The 24,711-nt window shown below is 64.3% G+C and overlaps 2 protein-coding genes across 2 annotated transcripts; one reads left to right on the top strand and one right to left on the bottom strand.

Annotated features, from left to right (window-relative positions):
• Positions 1 to 2,559: 2,559 nt before the first annotated feature.
• GNAI2 (G protein subunit alpha i2) lies at positions 2,560 to 18,591 on the top strand. The gene is made up of 9 exons (XM_075714485.1): positions 2,560 to 2,677; positions 11,952 to 11,994; positions 12,175 to 12,316; positions 12,699 to 12,859; positions 15,397 to 15,525; positions 16,570 to 16,699; positions 16,934 to 17,087; positions 17,476 to 17,683; positions 17,848 to 18,591. Exons 1-8 carry the CDS (start codon positions 2,560 to 2,562, stop codon positions 17,664 to 17,666), a joined length of 1,068 nt encoding a protein of 355 aa, XP_075570600.1. The 3' UTR covers positions 17,667 to 17,683; positions 17,848 to 18,591.
• A 2,611-nt stretch (positions 18,592 to 21,202) lies between these two features.
• On the bottom strand, positions 21,203 to 24,437 carry GNAT1 (G protein subunit alpha transducin 1). The gene is made up of 8 exons (XM_075714480.1): positions 24,332 to 24,437; positions 23,041 to 23,083; positions 22,560 to 22,701; positions 22,327 to 22,484; positions 22,121 to 22,249; positions 21,902 to 22,031; positions 21,644 to 21,797; positions 21,203 to 21,393 (listed from the first exon to the last, which is right to left on the bottom strand). Exons 1-8 carry the CDS (start codon positions 24,435 to 24,437, stop codon positions 21,203 to 21,205), a joined length of 1,053 nt encoding a protein of 350 aa, XP_075570595.1.
• Positions 24,438 to 24,711: the final 274 nt, after the last annotated feature.

Raw genomic sequence — 24,711 nt, 5'->3', positions numbered from 1 at the left:
CCCCCCCCCCCCCCCAGCACCCCCCCAGGGGCAGCCCCAAGTCCCCCGGCCCTCTCCCACGGCACGGCGTGAAGTGGGGGTGAGCACCGCCCAGCCCCGGCCCCTCTCCCCCACTGCCCCCGGGCACGGGGCTGTACTCCAGCCGGCCCCGGGCCTGGGCACAGTGCCAGCTCGTTAGCGAAGCCTTATTAGCACCGTGGCCCGCTCCCACGGGAACAGCCCTGCTCCCTCCACAGCGGGCCCGTGGGCGCTGCCCCACGGACCCCACGGCTGGGCTGCGTGGGAGGATGCGGCGTCCCTTCCCCTGGCACGGCAGCTTCTAGAGTGGAGCATCCCTCGCTGCCCCCCAGCCCGCTCCGTGGCTGCCGGCTTGGGGGGTGAGGAGGGGCTGAGGGGCCCAGGCGGGCGGCGAGGCTCTGCCGTGGGGCTGGCACGGCGCTGGGGCGGCTTCCTGGGCATGGGCCAGCCCCGCGGGGCGGCTGGCACCCTCCGTGGGCTACGTGGGGGGTCCAATTCCCAAGGGAGCCATCCTGGGAGCCGGGGCGGGGGGCAAGCGCCGGGGGTACCCCCTGCCGTGGGCAAGAGCTGCAGGGTGCCCCATCCTGCCCAGTCCCATCCTGCCCCATCCCTTGTCACGGGCACCCCTAGCCGTGGCACCCACCGAGGAACTCCCTCCTCTGGCAACGTGGCACGTGGGGTCCCCGAGGGCTGAGCCCCCTGGCCAGTGACGGGACAAGAAGGTCCCCACGGGCTGAGCCACCACCCTGTGACAGTGTCCCCACGGAGGGTGGCCCTGAGGCACAGCACGCCCCAGACCACCAGCCCCGGGGCTGCACCCAAAGGACCGCAGGCCTAAAGTCCAGCACCCAGACTCCATCTCCCTCCCCGTGCCTGTCCTGTGACAAACTGTGTCCCCATGCCTGCCTGTCCTGGGGCACACCGCAGCTGGTGCCCGCCTGTCCCGGGGCACACGATGACCCCCTGCCCGCCCGCTGGTCCTGGGGCACACGGTGTCCCCCTGCCCGCGTGTCCTGGGGCACACAGTGACCCACTGCCCACCTGCCTGTCCCAGGGCACATGGTGACCCCTGCCCGCCCGCCGGTCCTGGGGCACACGGTGACCCCCTGCCTGCGTGTCCCGGGGCACACAGTGACCCCCGGCCCACCTGCCTGTCCCGGGGCACACGGTGTCCCCCTGCCCACGTGTCCCGGGGCACACAGTGACCCCCGGCCCACCTGCCTGTCCCGGGGCACACGGTGACCCCCTGCCTGCCTGTTCCAGGGCACACCGCGGCTGGTGCCCGCGTGTCCCGGGGCACACGGTGACCCCTGCCCACCTGCCTGTCCCGGGGCACACGGTGTCCCCCTGCCCGCGTGTCCCGGGGCACACAGTGACCCCCGGCCCACCTGGCTGTCCCGGGGCACACGGTGTCCCCCCTGCCCGCGTGTCCTGGGGCACACAGTGACCCACTGCCCACCTGCCTGTCCCAGGGCACATGGTGACCCCTGCCCGCCCGCCGGTCCTGGGGCACACGGTGACCCCCTGCCTGCGTGTCCCGGGGCACACAGTGACCCCCGGCCCACCTGCCTGTCCCGGGGCACACGGTGTCCCCCTGCCCACGTGTCCCGGGGCACACAGTGACCCCCGGCCCACCTGCCTGTCCCGGGGCACACGGTGACCCCCCTGCCTGCCTGTTCCAGGGCACACCGCGGCTGGTGCCCGCGTGTCCCGGGGCACACGGTGACCCCTGCCCACCTGCCTGTCCCGGGGCACACGGTGTCCCCCTGCCCGCGTGTCCCGGGGCACACAGTGACCCCCCGGCCCACCTGCCTGTCCCGGGGCACACGGTGTCCCCCTGCCCGCGTGTCCCAGGGCACACGGTGACCCCCGGCCCACCTGCCTGTCCCGGGGCACACGGTGACCCCCTGCCTGTGTGTCCCGGGGCACACGGTGTCCCCCCTGCCCACCTGCCCATCCCGGGGCACACAGTGTCCCCCTGCCTGCCTGTCCCAGGGCACACCGCGGCTGGTGCCTGCCTGTCCCGGGGCACACGGTGTCCCCCTGCCCGCCCGCGTGTCCCGGGGCACACGGTGACCCCTGCCCACCTGCCTGTCCTGGGGCACACGGTGTCCCCCTGCCCGCCCGCGTGTCCCGGGGCACACGGTGACCCCTGCCCACCTGCCTGTCCTGGGGCACACGGTGTCCCCCTGCCCGCCCGCGTGTCCCGGGGCACACGGTGACCCCTGCCCACCTGCCTGTCCTGGGGCACACGGTATCCCCCTGCCCGCCTGTCCCGGCCCCGCCGCACGCCGGTGCCCGGAGCTGCCGCGTGGGGGCCCCTCCCGCCGGGCCGGGATGAGGCCCCGCCCCCTCCGCCCGCCGGGCCCCGCCCCGCCCCCGCCGGCCCCCGCCCCCGCCGGCCCCGCCCCCCCTCCGACCCCGCCCCCTCCGACCCCGCCCCCTCCGGCCCTGCCCCGCGGCGGCGCGCAGGGGCGGGGCGGGGCGGGCCGGGCAGGGCAGAGCCGCGGCCGCGCGCAGGCAGCCGCCGCCGCCGCCGCCATGGGCTGCACCGTGAGCGCCGAGGACAAGGCGGCCGCCGAGCGCTCCCGCATGATCGATAAGAACCTGCGGGAGGACGGCGAGAAGGCGGCGCGGGAGGTGAAGCTGCTGCTGCTGGGTGAGACCCCCGGGACACCCCCTCCCCCCCCCCCTCGGGACACCTCCCCGGGACACCTCCCGGGCTCCCCCCCACCGGCCCTGCCGGAACCGGGCAGCCCTGCCGCCCCCGCCCCGTGCTGCCCCGGAGCGACCCTGGGCACCAGCCCGCGGGGGGTGCCGGCCCCGCCCCGCCGATCCCCCCCGGAGCGGGATGCTGGGCCCAGCCCAGGCTTCGGGGTTCCCCCCGCCAGGCTTCCGGGTTCCCCCCACCGAGGATTGGGGTGCTGACCCCGCAGCAGGCCTTGAGGATTACCCCCAGGAGTAGGATGCTGGGCCCACCCCAGGCTTTGGGGATCCCCCCGAGGAGGGGGTTGTCGACCCCATCCCAGGCACCGGGGATCCCCTCCCGCAGTAGGATGCTGGCCCTGCAGCAGGCCTTGGGGGTCCCCTCTGGAGTGGGGTGCCGGCTGTACCCCACGGCTTTGGGGATCCCTCCTGTAGTGGGGTGCTAGACCCACCCCAGGCTCTGGGTATCCCCACAGGGAGTGGGGTGCTGGCTGTACCCCACAGCTTTGGGAATCCCTCCTGTAGTGGGGTGCTAGACCCACCCCAGGCTCTGGGTATCCCCACAGGGAGTGGGGTGCCAGTCCCACTCCAGGCCTTGGGGATCCCCCCCAGAGTGGGCTGCTGGCCCTGCAGCAAGCCTTCGGTGGCCCCCAGGAGCAGGGTGCCAACCGCACCCCACTGCGGTACCGTCCCCCCAACCCCATCGGTGTCCAGCCTGGGCACATCCCTTGGGGGTGCAAGTGGGGGCATCCCCACCCTCCTGGCTGGGCCCCCCCAGCAAAGACCCCGCAAGCCTGGGCACCCCATCCTGCCTGCTCGGATGCCTGGCTGCCCAGCCGGGCCGGGGGGTCCTCTCCATGGGCTCCCCTCGCCCCGGCCCCAGGCCGGCTGGGGTGGAGGTAACGGGGCCGATGGGCACCCGCTGCCCTGCGCCTCCCCTTGCCGGGGCTCCGCGATGGGCACAAACCCCTCCACCTCGCCTTCGCCCTCCCCTCGCTGTGGGTGAGTGGGGGGCTCGGGCAGCCGGCTCTGCCCCAAATGCTGCCCGCAGCGGGCAGGGCCCCGCTTCTGCCCCGCAGGTACCCAATTTTCATACCGATAACGGGCCGCTCGCGCTCTTCAAAGCGCCCCGGCGATGCTCCTGTGGGCGTTCACAGACCTGCCCTGCGCCTGCGGGCAAGGCAGCCGCTTATTTATTTTAATTTATGTTTTTTTAATAACTCCCAGTTGGGGTTTTTATTCCCTTTCCGAAGTTCCCAGGGAGAGCCTCGCTCCGGCTGTGACGCGGGAGCCCGCGGGGCTCCCACGGCACCGTGGGGCAGCGACACCCGGGACAGGCGGAGAAATCCCCGGCTGCTGCCTCGGGAGCGCCGGCAGAAAATGTCTTTCGGCTCGTCGCCGTTGGCAGAGGAAGCTGCCGGCAGCAGGAAGTCACGCCGAAACCCGGCAGCCCTTTATTTGCTCAACCCCTGCCTGCCTTGAGAAATACGTAGTTAACGCCTTGAAATGTTCCTTTAACAGAGCGCTTAGGTTTTTTGGTTTTATTGTTATTTTATTTTTGCCTTGGCGTGAGCCATGCCGGTGGCAAGACCCACCCTGGGGGGGCCGGCTGGGGGTCTGCACCATCGGGGCGGAGGGGAGGCTCGCCGGTTGTGCAAGCTCGTCGACCCGCTTGTTTCCGGGGAGGGGAGGGTGCCGGCGGAGCGAAACCTCACGGGGTTTGCAGGCTTTTGGGGAAACACGTGGTCCCCCCTTCGCTGCGAGCTGCTCCCACGCCAGGCCCTGCTGCCGGTTCGGCTCCTCCCGGACCGCTGCCCGGTGTGAAAAAACGGTGCCGGGGGGTGCAGCCAGCCGGAGGGGTTTGGCACCTCCTTTCCACAGGGCTCTGGGAGGCTCCGGGGACCATCCGGGATGGGCAACATCACCCTGACGCCATCGTCTCTGGGTGCCTGGGTTGGGGGAGCCTGGCTGGCTGGCACTGAGCATCTCTGAGGGGCAGTGGGGTCTCGCTGGTTGGCAAGGATCATGGCATGGGCCGGCTGGCCAGCACCCCTCTCCTCATGTCCCGCTCTGTGCCGAAGCGGAGGCAGCAGGAGGAGGATGGCCGCACTCCCTTCTGCTGGGGCCGGCATTTATGAGTAGCGTTTCTGATCTCAGCTGGTTTCTAAAGCCAAAAATAGAGCAAAACAGCTCTTTTTTAATTTTTTTTTTTTTAATGTTTATTTTTTCCCCTTGCAGCTGTTCAGGTGTAAATAGCGCTGGAGCCTTGGGTCACTATTGCCTGTTTCCGAGCCGAGCCATGGCCGGAAAATCCTCCCGAGCCATCAGGGAGCGGCTGGGGATGTGGGGCTGGCGTTGCCCCCTGCCCAGGGGCTGCTGTTTGCAGCATGCCCCCCCTCTGCAAGAAACCCTCAAGCTGGGGATGCAGTGCTGGGGGGATGCTCCCGGCGTCCCTGCTTCCCACCCTTCCTACTGCTTATTTTTTTTCCCCCATGGTTGGAGGAAGCTTAGAGGAGAACTGGGGCCTTGTGTGAGCCCAGGCAGGTGCTTTTCAGTGAGCACCACAGCTCTTGGGCGCACTCAGCAAGGCAGAGCTCTGCGGTCCTCCCTGGGGGCTGCAGCCCTCCTGTGTCCTCCAGAAATAGGGGGGAAAAAATCAGGGAGGAAAAAAAAAATAAGGAGAAAAATAGCTTCACCCTTTGTGCTGAATCAGCCCGCGGCACGAAGAGGAGATGCCTCTTCCAAGCACTGTGTGGTTTTTGCCGGCGACTCGTGCCATCCCGCAGCCGCGGCCTGGGGCTGCTGGTGCAGCCAGGCAGGACGTGGTGTGAGTGGAGAGCACCAGCTTCGGCCGGCAGCGGTGGCAGTGGGAGCACAGGGCCAGGCCGGCCACCAGCACCGCGGGGGGCTTGGGGCTGACTGGTGAAGCCGCCTTTGCTCGGTGCCATGCCCCGTCTGTGGCCACGAGCCCGTTCCTGCCTTTCCTCCGCCGCGGTGGGCAAGCCAGAGAGGGACGGATACGTGCCGTCGGCGCGGCGGGGGCAGGCAGGACCCCCCAGCGGCACCTGGCACTGCAGGCGTGGGCACAGCACCGCTCCTGCCTGCAGCACCTGCCGCTGCCTGGAGGCTTTCCTCTGCTGTTTGCCGGCTCCGGCAAATAGGTTGCGTGCTGGATGAAGCTCTGGTCTCTGATGGGGAGAAATCCCTAACGAAGCAGTTCCAACCCTAACGAAGCAATCCCCCTCCTAACAAAGCCATCCCCACCTCCCTGCTGCCAGAAAGCAGAAACCTCCCAAGGTTTTGGTGCTGGGAGAGGCCGGGAGCTGCCACCGGCACCTGAAAGTACCCGGAGCATCTGCCCTGTGCAGCAGCACTGCTGGCAGCTCCGGTGCCGCTGCCGGCTCCTTGGCATCACCAGGGCTCAAACCGCTGGAGTCGCCGGCCATTTCTGCTGGGCAGCGGTGGAAGTCGGGTCCTGCCCAGCCCACCTCCTTGCCCGCAGGAGCCGGGATGCTCTGGGGGGATGCAGGATCAGTGGCAGGCAAGCGATTGCCGCGCTCAAAGCCCCTAATTCCTTATCTTCCTTGGGAGGATTACAAAAGCAAAAGGATTTCTCAGCTGCTCGAGAGGCATTTGAGGCCGAGACGGTGGCCAGGATGGGGAGAGGCACTGGTGGGTCGATCCCCGGTGGTTTTCGGTGCTGTTTAGGTGGAAATGCAAACCCCAGGGCAAGGATGCTCCCCTTGCACCCCACCCAGGCTGGGTCGCACCGGGGTAAGTCAAGCAGGCAGCTGCCTGTACCAAATCCTGCCCCTGTGGCCAGGGCGAGGGCGGCCGGGGCAGGGCTTGGCAGCTTTTTTTTTTTTTTTTAGGGGGGCTTGCATAAAAATAGAGGAAGGGAGGGACCAGCTGCAACTTTCAGAGGCTGCGTTGCCCCGGCGCTGCCCTGGGCTCGCGTGCAAGCGGCTGGGTTTGCTGCGCTTCGTCCTGTCTTGGGGTTTTGTTTTTGTCCCTTCTCCTGCCCCAGCCCGGGGTGATGGGAGGGGACTGGGTCCCTGCTTCGGTGGAGACACTGGTGGGGCCCCGGTGGTGTTTCTGGCCACAGACCAGGAGGTGTTGCAGTGGTGGGGAGCAGGGAAGAGCTCGGTGCTGTTAGATCTGGGGGGACCCCACATCCAACCTGCTGGAGCTGGCAACTAGGCTCGGGATGGGATGGGAGGAAGGAGCCCGGTGTCCCCGCTGGTGACGTCCCAGGTGCAGGCAGCTGCCCCCTGCTCCGAGATGAGTACTTAGGCTGTGCCCAGGAGAGGCAGCAGGCTTATATGTATATATATATTTTTATATATTTTTACATGTATGCATTAGAAATATATTTTATATATTTTAAAATATATATATATTGCTTTTTTGTATATATATATATTGCTTTTTTGTGTATATATATATATGTATTGCTTTTTTGTATGGAGCAATATGTAAGTTGATTTTTATATATATTAAAAAGCATATACATATATATATTGCTTTAGCTATACATATAGCTTTACAGAAGAAGACGGCCTTTCTCCTGTGGGCTGAGCCTGCCCAGGGCTGTGGGTGCTGGCTGCGGCTGGGATCGCGGTGTGCCCGAGTGCCACTGCCGTAGCCGGGGCCGGCCTGGCCTCTTTGCAGCCACCGGGTTTCCTGCTCCGCACCAGGCTGGAGCGCAGGTTTCCGGGCCGGAGGCCGGCTGAATCACTGGAGCTGGGGGAGCTGAGTAATCCTTCATCCCGGCTGGCGGAAAGCCCGGGGGGGGAGCAGGGTGCTGGTGGCATCCCGGCTGTGCCAGCGGGTGACCCCCAACCCCGGCGGGGTGGGATGGACGGGGATGATGGCACCCAGGCACGGGGGCACGGCACTGCCAGGGGCAGCTCTCCTGCACGGGCTGCGCTGGAGCTGCTCTGGGTATTTGGGGGGGGAACGCGGGGAACATCGTGGTGTCCCTGTGCCCAGAGAGGCTGGGTGGGCGCAGTGGGTGAGAGTCTTTGTGAACCCCCTTTTCTAGGGCTGAGCCCCAAAACCATTGCTGGTGACCCCAAATGTGTCCAGGAAGGGGGGACAGCTCTCTGCTGAGCCGTGCAGGGGCTCTTGCCAGCGGCCCCGGTGCCGGCACAGCCGGTGTGGGGGGTAAGGGCATGGAGGCAGCTGGTGCCAGCGGAGGGGAAGAGGGACCACTCTGGCTGTGGTAGGGGCAGAAACAGAGCAGCAAAGTTCCGGGATTCCAGGAAAAAACCCGGCACAAGGATAGTTTTGTCCAGCTTGCCAACACCAGCGGCCCTTGTCGGCACTGGAAGTGTTTGCTGTGCTCCCCCAGGAAAGCGTCCCCAGCCCACCCCCTCCTCCCGTGTGTGCTCTCAACGTCCTTCCCGCTGCTGATTTATTTCTGTTTTATTTATTTTTGTGGGTTTTTTGCTGGGCTGAGCCATGTCTCCATTGACTGCCTTGGATGGGGGGGGGGGGGTCTGTGCCTCCCTGGTGCCCCCCAGTTTTTCGGGGTCCTGCCTGGGACGCAGCATCCCACTGGCTGCCGATATGCGGGCTCCTCCTGGGAAGCAGCCAGCCCTGTGCCGGAATGGGACGGCCCCTGGGAAAAACGCCCTGTGTCGCTGTGGGGTTTTAAAAAAACACGATTATTTTTACAGCAATTTTCCATCTATTTTGGGTAGGAAGGAAAATGTCGAGGGGAATCTCTTTTTATTATTATTTTTTGAGTCTTTAGGGTAGCTCTGCTTTTAACACATGCCTTTGGAAGTCCCATTTCATGGTGGGGACCCCACAGGTGCCGAGGGGGGTGGGTTCTGCGGCTGTCCCTCTGTCCAGCCATCTGTCTGTCCTGCAGTGAAGGGGATCGGCAGGTTTGTCTGGCAGTAAAAAACATCAGTCAATCTATGCTCAAATAATAGCCGCTGTTTGCTGGGCCGGGAAAACTTGCCAGTGCACGGGCAGGGGATGAGGCTCTGGGTGCTGGCAATCGGGATGGCTCCGGACCCGCTGGCGGATTGAATTCCAGCTTCTCCACCGTAATAAGGAAAATTTTCCAGCTGTGCATCGCTTCCATCCATGCCTGGATATTTGAAGGCATAAAATGGGATGGTGCCGTGCAGCAAGATGGAAAATCCCCTCTCGGTGATGCGGGGTAAGGTGGACCCCGAAATCTGTGACCAGCTCCTTAAATACATGCTGGCCAGAAATATATTGCATTAAATATATGCTGGCCAGAAAATATCTTAAATTGTGGGCTGCAAAATAATATGTAGGGTAAATAAATGTTTTACCGGTGGATTAACGGGGCATTTTGGAGCTGGGCAGCTGCTTGCTTATTTTAAATTTTTGAAAATTATTTTTAAGAAAAAAAGGGGGAGATCAGCCTGAGAGAGCCCTCCTCCTATTTTTGACAGGCACTGCTCTGGGAACTAGAGCTGCCCGGTCCCGGGGGGCAGGAGGGGTGCGCAGCGCAGGCAGGGAGTGGGCAGGGCTGGAGGAAGCCCAGCCGTGGGGTCAGCCCATGGTGGGGGGCTTCTCTCTGTCCGTGCCCCCAATGCCGGCGTGGGGGGTCCAAAGGATGTGAAGCCCCGCTGGCGCTGCCTGCCTGGTTTGGGCAGGAGGGTGGAAGCTGGCAGCTGGCGCCCTGCCCGGGGATTGTTTTGGGGCTGAATGGACGGCAGCCGGGGTTTTCCGGGGATTGGAAACCGTTCCCCTCTGCCGTGCTCGCCCGGGGGGGGCCGGTAAGGGTCCCCCCGCCTTCGGCTGGGTGGGGGTCGCCGGTGCTGGGGCACCCACCGGGCCCCAGCAGATGCTGGGGGTGGCATGGTGGGGGGAAGCGCGCAGCTTCCCCAGCCATTACCTGGCCCCTTCGTTAGACAAAGGCCGTGATTTGAAAGGGAAATTGAGGGGGGTGACATGCTAATTGCCGCCACCCCGGCTTCCTTCTGGGCGCTGGCGGGTTAGCTGGGGGGTGTTATTAATTCGGGCCTGAATTGCTGCTTGCTGCAAGCATGCGGGCTCTCGCGCTAAGTGAGCTGCCGGCGGCGAGCAGAGGTGCTAGCTTGGAATGAGGGGGCAATGGCACAGCTGCCTTCTGCAGGCTGCGAGGAAGGAGCCAGGAACCACGGGGAAAGTTTGCGAGGGAAATGGCCGGCCTCGGTCGCTGCGGGAGAGTGCCGCCCTGCCAGGAGCGGGCAAGAGGTCCCAGGGGGCTTGTTCCCTCCTGGGCAGGGAGCAAATGGCAGGCAGGATCCGGCAGAGCAGGAGGCTGGGGGATGACTGGCACCTTGCCCCAGAGATGCTTATAAGCAGAGTCCTCTCTTGCTGCGTGCCTCAGTTTCCCTGTCCGGGCACCCATCAGGGAAGGGCACGCTGAATGCAGCTGGCCCTGGCTGCCGAGTCCGGCGGTACAGGGCGGCGTTGCCAGAAATCAGAGATTTTTAATGGAAAAAATGAAGGTATACGCTGAGTTCTTCCCCCGCTACTCCCAGCTTCAAGCAGGAGTTGCCAGCGCTGACCACGAACGCCGGCCCGGCAGGGCTGGCTGGGCTGCGCCGGGTGCCGCGTCAGCACCCCGAGGGCGCCGGCAGAGGCTGGGCTGGCAGCGCCGGGGAGCCCCCACCGTGCCGAATGCTCACCTTGGGTGGAGCAGGGTGGTCGTGGCAGTAAATATAGGGTCTGTATGGCCTCAATATGGCCCCAACCTTGGGGGGCTCTATGCCCTGAGCAGTGCCCACGGTGATGTCCGTGAGGGTACGTGCCCTTCACCTAGGGCTGCCCTTATGCTGGTGGCGTGGGCATGGGCAGAAGGCGTTTGCTCCTTGTTACTATGTCTCAGCTGGCATGATGGGCTCTGTTTTTTGCAGTTAATTTTAGCATAATCTCAATTTTAAAAAAAAAAAAATTTTTTTTTCCTTCCCTCCTCTGTAATCTCTCTTCCCCCTCTGCAGCCATGCCAGCACAGCCCTGCCGCTGCCTGCTTGGGGCCCCCCGTAAGGGCAGCTCCGTGGCTGAGGGCAGTGGCAGAGGGACCCCCGAGAGGGGTGGGAGAGGATGCAGGGACGGGCTTGGCTCGGGGGGATTGGGATTGGCACCTGGAGGCAAGGACCATGCTGGTCCCCAGCCGAAGGGGGCTTGGTCTGCTGGGTATCCTGAGGTGAGGCGAGCCAGGCGATCATTCATCTTGGTGGCACTCCCTGCCTGGGGAGGGGACAAGGGACGTGCGCCATCCCTTTCAGCTTCCCCTTTGAGCTTCCCCTTTCTAGCAGCCGGGGTGACTTTGCTCCTTCCCTGCTCCCAGCCCAGGGAGGGAGGGCTGGGCCAGGAGCTGCACGTCGCCTGCATGGGGGTGATGTCCCTGGGGGGACGGGGTGGAAGAGGGGGGGGCCTTAGGCCCCCCGGTCATCCCCTCTGAACCTCTGGCATCCTGTGTTTGGATGCTAAAAAATAAACCCACCCCAAAAGGCGTCGGCTTTCCCTGCTGGCAGCCACCTCCGCAGCCTGGCTGGGGCGCGGGACCCAGCAGGCTGGAAAGTGCGCGCTATTTAAAAAGCAAGCCGGGGGCGGCTGATCCCGCTGGGAGCTGCTCAAGCCGGCTGGTGGAGGCGGCAGCTTCTTCCCGAGTTCCCTGGGGTGCTCGGCTTCGGGTGCCTGGCCCCCTGCCTGTACCTGGTGGCACGGGCATTGCCACATCCTGGCGGCTGCCAGCTCCAGCCGTGGGCACGCGGCGAGGCTGGCGCTCCGTCGTCTCCCGGCGCAATAGGGATGCGGGATGCAGCAGCTAAGCTCAGGCTCTGCCTGGAGCTGGGATGGCAGGTGATGGGCAGGGCTTAGACCCGCATTGCAGGGGGTCCCCAAGCTTGGCCAAAGCCAGGGCTGCCAATTGTCCCGGCTGCAGTGCTTTGGGACTGCAGGGAAAATGTTTGTGCGATGATGCCATTTTTCTGGCCCAGAGCAGGTGTCACTTATCCTCTTGGGAGCTATTGCAAGGTTCCCCCGCAGGCTCCCCTTTTCTTTCCCCTTTCTTGGCCCTGACATTCCTGGTGCCCATCCAAGCATCTGCTCTGGCCAACACCGGGAGCTCTTCTCTGATGGCTGAGGCGCCCACTGTCCTCCTTCCCTGGGCTGGGGGGTCCCAGTAGGGTCAGGGTCCCCAGCTTCAGGCAGCACCTCACTGCTTGTTCCCCCTTCTCATTTCTCTGCAGGTGCTGGTGAGTCTGGGAAGAGCACCATCGTCAAACAGATGAAGTGAGTGGTCCCCGCACCATTGCTGTGGCCAACACCACACAGACCTTGGCCACGGGCTTCAAAACCAGTGGTGGCCAGGGAAAGCTCCCCATTGGTGTTGCCACAGAGCATGGGTGGGGGGCAGCATCCCGGGGTGCCCCACAAAGGGTTGACCTTGCCTGCCTCTCTCCCCTGCTCCAGGATCATTCATGAGGACGGCTACTCAGAGGAGGAGTGCCGGCAGTACAAAGCTGTGGTCTACAGCAACACCATCCAGTCCATCATGGCCATCATCAAGGCGATGGGGAACCTGCAGATTGACTTTGGAGACTCCTCCAGAGCGGTGGGTGCCCTCCTGCTCCTGCCACACCTGGCAGGGGTGGGGGATCTTGGGGGGCAAAAGCAGATGCGCCCAAAGCTGGACCAGGATTAAGGGTAGCCCTGCCCAAGCCCTGCTGCTCCCTGGCTGGCTGTGACCTCCTGTCCCTGGCACTGAGGATGGGGGCACCCAAAGCATAACCCAGGGGTGGTCTGCCCCAGCACAGCACCTGACGGGTGCAGGGGTGGGGGTTCCGCTGCTTCCTTTGGGTCTTGTCCCCATCCACGGTTGGAGCTCCTGCCTTGCTGTCTGGGTGGGACATGGTGGGCTCCGGTCAGGTCCTTTGGGGCAGAGCGAGCTTCAGTGACCCCATGCCAATGCTCAGGCCCTGTTTTTTTCCCTGCAGGATGACGCTCGGCAGCTGTTTGCGCTTTCCTGCACCGCTGAGGAGCAGGGCATCATGCCGGAGGACCTGGCCAACGTGATCCGGAGACTGTGGGCTGACAACGGGGTCCAGGCTTGTTTTAACCGCTCCCGAGAGTATCAGCTGAATGACTCCGCTGCCTAGTGAGTACCCCTGCTCCTCTCCCCCGGCTCGGCTGGATCTGAGCCCTGTGGGCCATGTCACTTTTATTGAGCAACAGAAAATCCCCCCCGGGACTGCTGTTCCCCATCGCCGTGCTTGGGGGCTGGTGCTGCCACTTCCCGCCCGGTGCTGGGGCTGAGCCGGAGCAGAACTGGGAAGGCGGATGTTTCGAAAGCTGTTTCCTCCTCTGGTGAGGTGCTGCGTCCCCTGGGAGGGGAGCACTGCGGCATCCCCCTCCTGCCACTGCTCTGTGCCCACTGCCCTTCCCGGAGGGCTGCTCTTCCCTGGCCTTCCTGAGATGGCTCCCCGCCCGGTGAGCACAGCTGGGGGTCCTGCCCATCCTCATGGCCCTTCACGGGCTGTGAAGGCAAGAAAAAGCCCCAGAGAAAACACTGGGGACCCTTATGTCTGAACAGGACGAGTAGGATGCACAAGAGGCTTTTCTTTTTCTTTTTAACTGAGTTTATGTGGAAAGACTTGGCATTACGCTAGCATATTAGCCAGCAAACTAGTGTTTAGGTAGATAAATTGCCTGCATCTGGTTGGGTTTATCCCTGAAGAGATTTAATAAATAAGTTAATCTGCCTAAAGTATGATTGCTGGAGAGGGTGCTGCGGCCGAGGCTGCGTTCAGCTTGCACAGTGGCCTCCTGCTCTCTCTGCCCAGACCCCTCGTGTTAAAGCAGGGCCGGGGGGACCTCACAGTGTGCCGGGAAACCCCTGCCAAGACTGGCCCCACCGGGAATTGAGCACCCTTGGGACTTGCTGCTGTTCTGGGGGCTGCTTGGTCCCCCTGCGTGCCAGCCCAGCCATCCCCTCCTGCTTGGCACTGGTGGGTCCCTCTTCTGCACTGAGGTCGCTGGGGGGAAGAGGTTGCAGGAAAGCTCCTGACAGGCGCCAAGCCCGGAGAAGCTTCTGCCGGCGCTTTCCTCCGGCACCCACAGCTTTCGCTTCCTCCTGCCCAGCACCCGCCCACCCTCCCCAGCCCCTGTCTCACTCAGCCCCGTTGCTCCCCAGCCAGTGCCGGCATTTCCCCGGCAGCGGCGCGCTGTGCCGTGGGTGCTGGTTTGGAGGTACGGGAGACCTGGCAGGTGCCTGGCAGCTCGCATGCACAGTTCGAGCAAATATGTCTGCAAAGAGTCTGCAAATTGAGTATCACTGTAAGTGCATTTATGGAGCGTTTGGCGCACTGCGGGGGTTGGGCAAGTATTAATTAGGAGCCCCCTCGAGCTGTTGCTCCAGCCTTTCTCCAGCCCTGTGGAGATGCTGGTGCTGTAGCCGATGCACCGTCCGTCCCCGCAGGGATGGTGCTGTGCCCACAGTGCTGCTGGCACAGGGCACCCAGGGGATGAGGAGCCCCACACCGTGCCGGGCATGCAGCCTGCCTGCTCCCCAGCCCTCTGCAGCAGCCCCCAGGCTCCTCCTCCACAGCCCCGTGGGGTGCCAGGAGCTCAGGGTGCCGGGGTGGGCACTCACTGGCACCCCGGGGCTGGGCGCGAGGTCTGAGCGCCGTCAGTGCCGCGCATGGCCCTGCCGCGGTGTTTCCTGTTTTCTTGTCAGCCGGAGGCCGCGTGTGTTTCCGGCTGTTTTCAAGCTGCTCCGTGGCGGCGGCACGCCAGCCCCCCCGCCCTTGCACCCACGGCAGGGTCCCGGGGCACCCACGGCTCTGGCTTCCTGGGAGCTGGCGAGCGGCCACGCTGCCATCGGAGCTGGGGATCCCCATGGCCTCGCGAGCGGTAATCTGGCTTTCACCAGATTACAGGGCTGCAAAGGCCTTAATTAGGGCAAGCCTAATTTGCTTAAAGGAGCCAGTTTATAATAACCCAATTAAAGCAATGTAAGCTGGAGAAATCGAAACCTGTCTTGATCCCCCCAGCAACCCTCGGCCGGTCCCGGGGGCTGCTTGGGGACGGAGCCACCACCGCTGCCAGGAGCTGGGGTCTGGCAGGGCTGGGCAGGCAGCAGGGAAGGCAATGCTGCCCTGAGGGGCTCGGGTGGGCAGCAGTCCCCCGGCCGTGCTGCTCCCCATCCCTCCGGCTGCCCGCCTCCTGCTTCCTCCCAGGATGCTGGCCCTTTGTGTTTTTTGACTATAAATGGCACGGCGCCATCAATTGTTTCCGCCGGCGCTGCAGCCGGTTGCCATAGCAGTGAATACTTTCCTCTTGCCGTTTCCCCCATGCGAACGGCTGGGGGAACGGGGAGAGCCCCACAGCCCCGGCTGCATCCCCTGCCCAGCCCCCGGTGCCAGCACGCTGCCCCCCGAGCCCCGTTCCCGTGCATCCCCGTGCTGCTCTGGCAGCTGGCCGTCCTGCCCTGCCCCGTGTCTGGCAGGGTGGTGGGGTGACCCCAGGGTGTGGATGGGGTCCGCTATGCTGCCCAGCGCGGCACTGCCCGCCCCGAATGGACGATGCCGGGGTGTGGGCAGGGGACCCTGGGGCTGTGTGGAGAAGCCCCAATGGATTTGGGTGGGTCGTGCCCCACAGTCCAGCTTCCACAGCACCTTTCTGCTCCCTCTCTAGCTACCTGAACGACCTGGAGAGGATAGCCCGTGCCGACTACATCCCCACCCAGCAGGATGTGCTGCGCACCAGGGTGAAGACCACTGGCATCGTAGAGACCCACTTCACCTTCAAGGACCTGCACTTCAAGTATGTCCAACCCTTCCCCTTTTGCCTTTTCCAAGGCAAAAAAAAACCCCTCCTTCCTCCCTATGCTGGGCTGGATCCTGCTTGCACACTGCACACGCCAAGGCTCCCTGGCTTTGCTCATGGCGGGAGCTGCTGCCTCAGAGAGAGTGGAAACCGCCAAAATAGCTGGAGCAGCCTCAAAAACGCCTCATAGGGCTCGGCCCGGGGGCGGATCCAGCCTCTGGCGAGGAGAGGAAGGGGGAAGGCGTCTCTGGGTGCTGTGACGCTGCTTCCGCCATGGGAAGGGCGCTGGGTGGGAGCCGGGGGTCTCGGGGTCGGGAACTGGTGCTGCTGCCTGCTGGCAACCCAGGGTTGCTTTCCACCAAAACAGCGCGGGAAATAGTCAGGGCTCTGGTTTCCGAGGCAAAAAGCCGTCATCGCATGCATCCCGGGGGATTTAGTCACTTGGCAACGGAGCTGCCGGCATAAAGATCTGCTGGGGTCCTCCCCGAGGGCGGGGGGCTCACAGGGACCCCTGTGCCGCCCCGATGGGATGGCGGAGCTTGGTCACGCATCGCCAGAGCCCTGCTTTGGAGGTAGCAGCGTGGCAGGCGGGGAGCACAGCAGTGAGGGAACCTCCCTGAGGGCCGGGTGGGGGACGTGGCGCTGCTGCCGGACTGTTCTCCGTGGAGGCAGGGCATCCTCTGCTGCCTGCAGCAGGAGAGGCACGCGGCGCACCAGGATCGTCCCCTGAGCCCTCGTGCTGCCTGCAATCCCGCTGAGCCCCCAGCCGCTTGGCCAAGCACCGCAGCTCCCCTTGGTCCAAGGTCTCTGGCAAAACCCCTCAGTGCCCACTCTGGAGCGGGTCTCTGAGAGCATCTCCTGTCTGGGAAATAAGCCCTGACACCACCTGGGATGGGCAGTAGGTGCTGGGGCAGATCTGTGGTGCCAGCAAAACCCTGGGGCAGCGGTGCTCTAGGCAGCCAGGGAAACTGAGGCAGGGAGTGGGGTGAGGGTGGTAGGGCCGGGAGCTGCCACCCACCACCACGCTGCCTCCTTGTCCAGGATGTTCGACGTGGGTGGCCAGCGCTCGGAGCGGAAGAAGTGGATCCACTGCTTCGAGGGGGTGACGGCCATCATTTTCTGTGTGGCCCTGAGTGCCTATGACCTGGTGCTGGCTGAAGATGAGGAGATGGTGAGTTGAGAGGGGATGGAGCTGGCTCTGTGAGCCATCCCCTCCTTGGGGGGCCAGGGGAGCACCCCCTCCTCTGGTGGCCACCAGTGCCGTGGCAAGTGTGGCCCAAGCCTTGCAGGGCCCTCGGCATCCCCTGCCCGGGGGGCAAGAGCAGTGGGGGGTGGAGGTTGGGCAGCGGTGGGGTGGGTGCTGCCTGGGGCTCTCTGCTCAGGCTGCCATCATCTCCCCTGCCAGAACCGGATGCACGAGAGCATGAAATTGTTCGACAGCATCTGCAACAACAAGTGGTTCACAGACACATCCATCATCCTCTTCCTCAACAAGAAGGACCTCTTTGAGGAGAAGATCGTGCACAGCCCCCTGACCATCTGCTTCCCCGAGTACACAGGTACCGCCGGGTCCCTGGGTGCCATCCCCGGTCCCCCTGGCAGCAGGAGCAGGCAGTGCCTTCCTCAGACACTGTAGCAGGAGATGCTGGGGATGGAGATGCTGGCTCTCCTGTGCCCGGGGAGCGGTGTGTTGGGGCAGCAAGTGGGGTGCGGTGGTGTTTGGGGTGCCCCAGGGGATGGGGGAAGATGAGGGGGGACAAGGGGCAGCAGTCCTGGGGGGGTTTAGTAGAGGCTCACTGTGCCTGGGGAGCATCAATTTGGCATCAGGGCGGTGGCTGTGGTGGCATGGGGAGCCAAGCCGAGCCCAAATCCCTTCAGCGCCAGTGGCAGGGGGGTGCCGGTGTCCCTGGGCAGCCGCGTGGCAGCCTAGCGTCTCCTCCTCCCCAGGGGCCAACAGGTACGACGAGGCAGCTGGCTACATCCAGAGCAAGTTTGAGGACCTGAACAAGCGGAAGGACACCAAGGAGATCTACACCCACTTCACCTGTGCCACCGACACCAAGAACGTGCAGTTCGTCTTCGATGCCGTCACCGACGTCATCATCAAAAACAACCTGAAGGACTGCGGGCTCTTCTGAGGGCCGGCGCTGCCCAGGTGGGTGGTGGTCCTGGTAGTGGCCCCCCACATGGGGTGGTCATGGAGCACCCTCCAGGGACGGGACAGGCGCTGCCTGCCATCTCCGCCGCGGCGCAGGCTGGCAGGGGGTGCCTGTGCCCCCCTCCCCTGCCCCCACCCACTCACCGCCCGCTCTCTCCTAGGAGCCCCCGGCTGCGCCGGTGAAGGAAGGACCAAGCTGCCCCCCCTCTCCTGCTTTTCTTCAGTTTCATCCCTCTGCCCCCACCCCGTAAAGAGACTTTTTGGGTGTCAGCACGGCGGCAGGGCCTGTGTCCCCCTTGTTGCCCTTGTTCACCCCCCACCGTCCTCCTTCTTGCCGGTGTCACCCTTTCTGCCTTCCTAGGGAAAATGAGGTTTTAATCTTGGTTTTTAACCCCTGAACCGCTCCAGCCCCTGTTCATTTGCTCCCGAGCCCGCGTGCTCTCACTGTTTACATTGCAAGTGTTGCTGGCACGGGGGGGATGCGGGGGTCCCCTTGGGGATGCCCACCCGGCAGAAAACACAACCGACAACATTCCTTTTAGTAAACCAGAAAAAGAAGAAAAAAAGAAAAAAACCCACCCCAAACTGTGCAAAAAAACCACATCACAACGGCTGGGTCGAGGTTGCTTTTGCTTTTTAAAGAAATGTTTTTACCAAACTATTTAAAAGCTTTGAGTGCTACGTGGTGGCAGCGTCCTCCATGGCCAGCCCACCCCCCAACCGTGTGCCTTGGGGGGGGTCCGCACCCCGCCCCGCCACGCTGCTCCCCGGCACCCCGAGGGATGGGCAGCCCCCTGCGGGCAGTGGCTGGGCAGGAGGGCAGGCAGGGGGTGCTGCCCGATGCCTGTATCTCCCCCCCACCTTCTTTCTAAACCTAGTTTTTGTAGGGCTAGCTGTTGGTGTTGGGCGAGGAGAGCCTGCTGTACAGAGAGGCCCTTGCTCTCCCCCTCCAGCCCGGGGGGGGCCCCCTCAGCTGGTGCCCGCAACCTCGCTTTTCCCACAGGATGTTCTACCAAATTGTTCACATGGTTTGAAATAATAAAATGTAGAAAGAAAAAAAAAATAGGAAAAAAAAAATATACTGACCCCCCCTGTCACCCCCCCTCTGTGACCCAGGGGTGGGCATGGGTGCTTTACCTCTGCGGGAGGGCAGGGGGGTCCCGGGGGTGGGAGAGGGACAAGGGGTGGGCTGGCATCACACCAGGGGTGGGGGGTGAGGGCAGCAGTGGGACCCCTGGCGAGGGAGCTGGGACATTGCTGGGGGGCTGAGCCCCCCTGGGGGTGCTGGCTTAGCAGCGAGGGGTGCTGCTGGGGGGCTATGACCACCCCCTGGCCCTGCATCAGGGGGACGGTGGCACCCAGTGACCTGTGGCCCCGAGGGAGATCTAGCACCCCTTGCACCCAGCAGCCCACAGGGACCCCCAGCTCCAGGGGGCACCCATGGACACCCAGCACCCAGCTCCAAGGTGTTCCTGGAGACCCCCAGCACCCCCCAGCTCTAGGGGGCACCCAGGGACAGCCAGCACCCAGCTCCAAGGTGTTCCTGGAGACCCCCAGCACCCCCCAGCTCTAGGGGCCACCCAGGGACCCTCAACACCCTGCAGTACCCAAAGGACCACCCACCCCCAGCAGCCCCCAGCTCCAAAGGGTACCCAGGACCCCCTAGCACCCAAGGGTTCCCCTCAGCTCCAAGGACTATGAGGGACCCCCAGCGCCAAAGGTCATCTGGGGACCCCTAGCACCCCTCAGCTCCAAAGGGGCACTCGGGGACCTCCAGCACCACTGAGCTCCAAGCCCCCCAGGGACACACAGCACCCTGCAGCACCCCAAGGGAACCCCAGCACCCCTCAGCTCCAAAGGGGCACTCGGGGACCTCCAGCACCACTGAGCTCCAAGCCCCCCAGGGACACACAGCACCCTGCAGCACCCCAAGGGAACCCCAGCACCCCTCAGCTCCAAAGGGGCACTCGGGGACCTCCAGCACCACTGAGCTCCAAGCCCCCCAGGGACACACAGCACCCTGCAGCACCCCAAGGGAACCCCAGCACCCCTCAGCTCCAAGGGGCACCCAGAGACCCCCAGCACACCCCAGTACCAAAGGGTACCAGGTACCCCCAGCACCCAAGGGACCCCCAGTACTCCCCAGCTCCATACCCTCAGCACCGGTACCCCGGGGACCCTCAGTGCCCAAGGGACTTCTTTGTACCTCCCAGCTCCAAAGGGCATTCAGGGACCCTCAGGACCCCCTCAGCACCCCTCAGCTCCAAGGGGTGCCCAGAGACCCCCCAGCACCCCCCAGTACCAAAGGGTACCAGGGACCCCCAGCACCCAGGGGACCCCCAGTACCCCCCAGTTCCAAGGAGTACCCAGGGACCCTCAGTGCCCAAGGGACCCCCCAGCTCCAAAGGGCACTTGGGGACCCTCAGGACCTCCCCAGCACCCCTCAGCTCCAAGGGGCACCCAGAGACCCCCAGCACACCCCAGTACCAAAGGGTACCAGGTACCCCCAGCACCCAAGGGACCCCCAGTACTCCCCAGCTCCATACCCTCAGCACTGGTACCCCCGGGGACCCTCAGTGCCCAAGGGACTTCTTTGTACCTCCCAGCTCCAAAGGGCATTCAGGGACCCTCAGGACCCCCTCAGCACCCCTCAGCTCCAAGGGGTGCCCAGAGACCCCCCAGCACCCCCCAGTACCAAAGGGTACCAGGGACCCCCAGCACCCAGGGGACCCCCCAGTTCCAAGGAGTACCCAGGGACCCTCAGTGCCCAAGGAACCCCCCAGCTCCAAAGGGCACTTGGGGACCCTCAGGACCTCCCCAGCACCCCTCAGCTCCAAGGGGCACCCAGAGACCCCCAGCACACCCCAGTACCCAAGGGTACCAGGTACCCCCAGCACCCAAGGGACCCCCAGTACTCCCCAGCTCCGTACCTTCAGCACTGGTACCCCGGGGACCCTCAGTGCCCAAGGGACTTCTTTGTACCTCCCAGCTCCAAAGGGCATTCAGGGACCCTCAGAACCCCCTCAGCACCCCTCAGCTCCAAGGGGTGCCCAGAGACCCCCAGCACCAAAGGGTACCAGGGACCCCCAGTACTCCCCAGCTCCACGGGGTACCCCAGGGACCCTCAGTGCCCGAGGGACCCCTTTGCAGCCCCCCAGCTCCAAAGGGCACTCAGGGACCCCCCAGCTCCAAGGGTACCAGGGACCCCTGTCACGCTGCAGCACCAAGGGTATCCAGCACCCTGGGTCACCCAGTGCCCCCAGCACCTGGAGCCCCCAGGGACCCCCAGCACCCAGTGGCACCGGGTGTCCCGCAGTGCTGGCTGGTGGGAGGGCTGGTGGGAGGGGGAGCGGGGCTGTGCGCCCCACCCAGGGGTGGCTCCGGGGCTGAGCAGGTCAAATCCTGGGGGTTGGGGGCAAGTGGAGATGGTTGCGGAGGTGGGGTGGGGACAGCGGTGGGGCTGGGCCCCAGGGGAGGGGGAGGCCTGGGCTGGGGAGAGGGTGCTGGGGCTGGGGCTCAGAAGAGCCCGCAGTCCTTGAGGTTCTCCTTGATGATGATGTCGGTGACGGCGTCAAAGACAAACTTGACGTTCTCGGTATCGGTGGCGCAGGTCATGTGGGAGTAGATCTCCTTCACATCCCGCCGCATGTTCAGCTCCAGGAACTGCAGCTTGATGTAGTTGCCTGCGTCCTCGTAGGTGTTGGGACCTGGAGGTACGGCAGTGAGCTGGTTCCCCTCCTGGGCTGATCTGTCCCCACCGCCCATGGGTGCTGGCCCAGCGTCACCCAGCGCTCCCCCGGGTGGGCAAACCCTGCTTGGTCCATGAGCAGCACTAGTGCAGCGTGGCTTGCATGGGGTGCTGAGGACACCTGGTGGGTGGCTGCTGCAGGGTGCTGGCCCCCACCCCTTCACCCGCCACCCCAACACCTCCCCGTGGGCGAGCCGCTGCCCCCTCACCGTCGTAGTCGGGGAAACAGATGCTGAGATGGGCCTTCTTGATCTTCTCCAGGAAGACGTCCTTCTTGTTGAGGAAGAGGACGATAGAGGTGGTGGCGAAGTAGCGGTGGTTGCAGATGCTGTTGAAGAGGTGCAGGCTCTCATGCATGCGGTTCTGCAGAGGGACACAGCCCTGTTAGCCCCATGGCGACCCGCCCCCCCGCCCCGTTGTAATGCAGACAAAGCAGGGGGGTTGTATGCCCTGGGATCCTTCCTCACCACTTCATCATCCTCCACCAGGACCATGTCATAGGCGCTGAGGGCTGCGATGAAGATGATGCAGGTCACCCCCTCGAAGCAGTGGATCCACTTCTTCCGCTCTGAGCGCTGGCCGCCCACGTCAAACATCCTGGGCAGGGCAGGGGGGGATACATCAGCAGCCCCCACCCCCCCGCCCACCCCCCTGGCACCAGCCCTCACCGGGGGCTCAGCCCCCACCTGAAATTGAGGTCTTTGAAGGAGAACTGGGTCTCAATGATACCGGTGGTCTTGACACGGGAGCGTAGCACGTCCTGCTCCGTGGGGACATAGCCGGGGGTCACCAGGCGCTCCAGGTCTGACAGGTAGCTGGTCGGGCACACAGTGGGCATGAGACGTGTTGGCAGCCCCAGACACCCCCCGCCCAGACCCCCCACCCCACGCACTAGCCAGCCGAGTCATTGAGCTGGTACTCGGAGGCACGGTCGAAGCAGGCTTGGATGCCCGCATCCTTCCAGAGACGCCCGATGATGTCTGACATCTCCTTGGGCATGGTGCCCTCCTCGATGGTGTCCGAGAGGTGCAGCAGCTTGCGGGCATCATCCTACGAGGGAGAGGGGCTCAGCAGGGCCAGGTGGCTGGGGGGGACTCCCCCTCCCTGGTGTGGAGTGCCCCTCACCTGGCGAGCTGAGTCCCCATACTGGATGTTGAGGGTGGTCATGGCCCGCACGATGGCCAGCATGGACTGAAGTGTGTTGCTGTAGATGATGGCGATGAACTCCAGGCATTCCTCCAGTGAGTAACCATCCTGGTGGATGATCCTGGCCAGGGAGGGGGCACGGGGCTGAGCTGGGTGCCATGGGGTGGGGGGGCACCCGTGGGTGCAGCATGGGGCTGAGGTGGGCACTGTGGGGTGAAGGCACCAATGGGTGCAGCATGGGGCTGAGCTGGGTGCCATGGGGCTGAGCCAGGCACTAAGGGATGGGTGCCTGCCATGGCTGTGGTGTGGGGCAGAGCCAGACACAGTGGGACAGGGGCACCCCGTGGCTGTGGTGTGGGCTAGGCACATGGCATGATGGGATGGGGCACCCCATGGCTGCAGCGTGGGGCAGGCATGTGGCTCGGTGGGGCACAGCCAAGCGTCACTCCCTGGCACTTACTTCATCTGCTTGACGATGGTGCTCTTCCCCGACTCCCCTGCTCCTGCGGGGACAAAGCACGGGTCATGGTGGTGTCCACACCATGGATGCCCCCCAACTGCACCCCACGCTGGCCCTCTGGGACCCCTGGTCCCTGGCACAGCCAGGGGCACTGGTGGCTGTGCCAGATCTGCAGTGCAGGCAGGGAAGGGGGATTACAGCCTGGTGCCAGTGGGCATTAAGGTTGGGCTGAGCCGCTGTGTCTAATGGGATCTGTGGCGGCTCAGCCAGGGACATGCTCGGGGACCCAGGGGAGGGGCAGGGGACACGGTGGCATCATAACCCCGCCACCCACCGCCTGATGCCCCAAGCCTGTGGCAGCGCAGGGGGACATGCCCTGGGCTGGGCTGGGAGGACAGCAATGGCACCCATGGTGCCACCATGTCCAGAGCATCCCAGTCCTCAGGCACCACTGGGGCAGCTGGGAGGGACTGGGATGGACCTGCAGTGCTGGGGGGCTGCAGGGACAGACCCCAGGGCTGGGCAGAAGGGTGGTGGCATGGGCTGCACGGGGGTGCCTGGGAGGATGGGGCGGGGGGGGCGGGAAGAGGCCGCGACGGTAGGGTGCTCATAGGTGGTATTGGTAAAGGCTCTTGAGATGGGTTGGTTGGGTTTGGGGGAGGGGGCTGGGAGTGGCGGGATGTTGGGATGAGCTGTTGGATGGATGGGCTGGCTGGGTTTGGGGGGTACCTGGAAGCTGGGGGCTCTTAGGGTGGGCTGTTGAGATGGGTTGTTGGGTTGAGGTGCCTAGCAGAGGGTGGGCTGCTGTTGGGTGAGCTGCTGAGATGAGCTGGTCTGGGAGAGCTGGGAATGGGGGGCTGCTGAGCTGGTTGGGTCTAGGCGGGGTCAGGGAAACTTTGGGTGTGCTGTTGGGGGGGGTTGGTTGGTTTTAGGGGTGCCTGGGAGTGGGAGGCTGTTGGGAGCACTCTTGGGGTGGGCTGGTTGGGTTTAGGGGTGCTGGAAGCATCAGGGAAATACTGGGTGTGCTGTTAGGATGGGCTGGTTGTTTTTAGGTGTGCTAGGGGAGTCAGGGAAACATTGGGTGGGCTGTTGGGGTGGACTGGTTGGGTTTGGAAGTGTGTCTGGGGGCCAGGGGTACATTGAGTGGGCCAATTGGGTTTAGGGAGGCCTGTTGGTGTGGGCTGGTTGGATTGAGGGGTGCTGGGAAGTGTCAGAGGAATATTGGGTGGGCTGTTGGGGTGAGGTGCACAAAGGATAGGTATCCCCCCCAGGGTGTTTTCCCCCGCCATACCCAGCAGCAGCAGCTTGACAGTCCTGGCATCCTTCTCAGCATCCTCCTTGAGCTTCTTCTCTAGCTCGCGGGAGTGCTTCTCCTCGGCGCTGGCCCCGGCGCCCATCCTCGGCCCTGCGGCCCTACGGCTCACCCGCTCCTTGGAGGTCAGCACCAGGATGGGCAACGAGCTCCAGCCCCCCGCCGCCTCCAGCGCTCGCCTCCCTGTGCCTGCTGCCGACTGCCGCGCTGCCACCACCGCCGCCCACCCAATGTGGGCCAAGGACAGGGCCAAGGACCCGGGGGGCCGCCCAGAGGGGTGCTGCGCTCAGCACCCGTGGCTTAAGTCGGGCCCGCCCCCTGCCCTCCCCAGATAAACCCCCTTAAATCTGCAGCAGGCT

Source organism: Pelecanus crispus, chromosome 7 (genome assembly GCF_030463565.1).
Source record: "Pelecanus crispus isolate bPelCri1 chromosome 7, bPelCri1.pri, whole genome shotgun sequence".
NCBI classification, from domain to species: Eukaryota; Metazoa; Chordata; class Aves; order Pelecaniformes; family Pelecanidae; genus Pelecanus; species Pelecanus crispus.
This window is presented reverse-complemented; position numbering and strand designations above follow the sequence as displayed.

Excerpts from the sequence above, each read along its gene's own strand:
- GNAT1 (XM_075714480.1), bottom strand. The coding sequence starts at position 24,437 with ATGGGCGCCGGGGCCAGCGCCGAGGAGAAGCACTCCCGCGAGCTAGAG. Across the intron at positions 22,702-23,040 it reads ACCATCGTCAAGCAGATGAA|GATCATCCACCAGGATGGTT; the intron begins GTAAGTGCCAGG and ends CTCCCTGGCCAG. Across the intron at positions 22,032-22,120 it reads TTCAAAGACCTCAATTTCAG|GATGTTTGACGTGGGCGGCC; the intron begins GTGGGGGCTGAG and ends TGCCCTGCCCAG.
- GNAI2 (XM_075714485.1), top strand. The coding sequence starts at position 2,560 with ATGGGCTGCACCGTGAGCGCCGAGGACAAGGCGGCCGCCGAGCGCTCC. Across the intron at positions 16,700-16,933 it reads TGGCTGAAGATGAGGAGATG|AACCGGATGCACGAGAGCAT; the intron begins GTGAGTTGAGAG and ends CTCCCCTGCCAG. Across the intron at positions 17,088-17,475 it reads CTGCTTCCCCGAGTACACAG|GGGCCAACAGGTACGACGAG; the intron begins GTACCGCCGGGT and ends CCTCCTCCCCAG.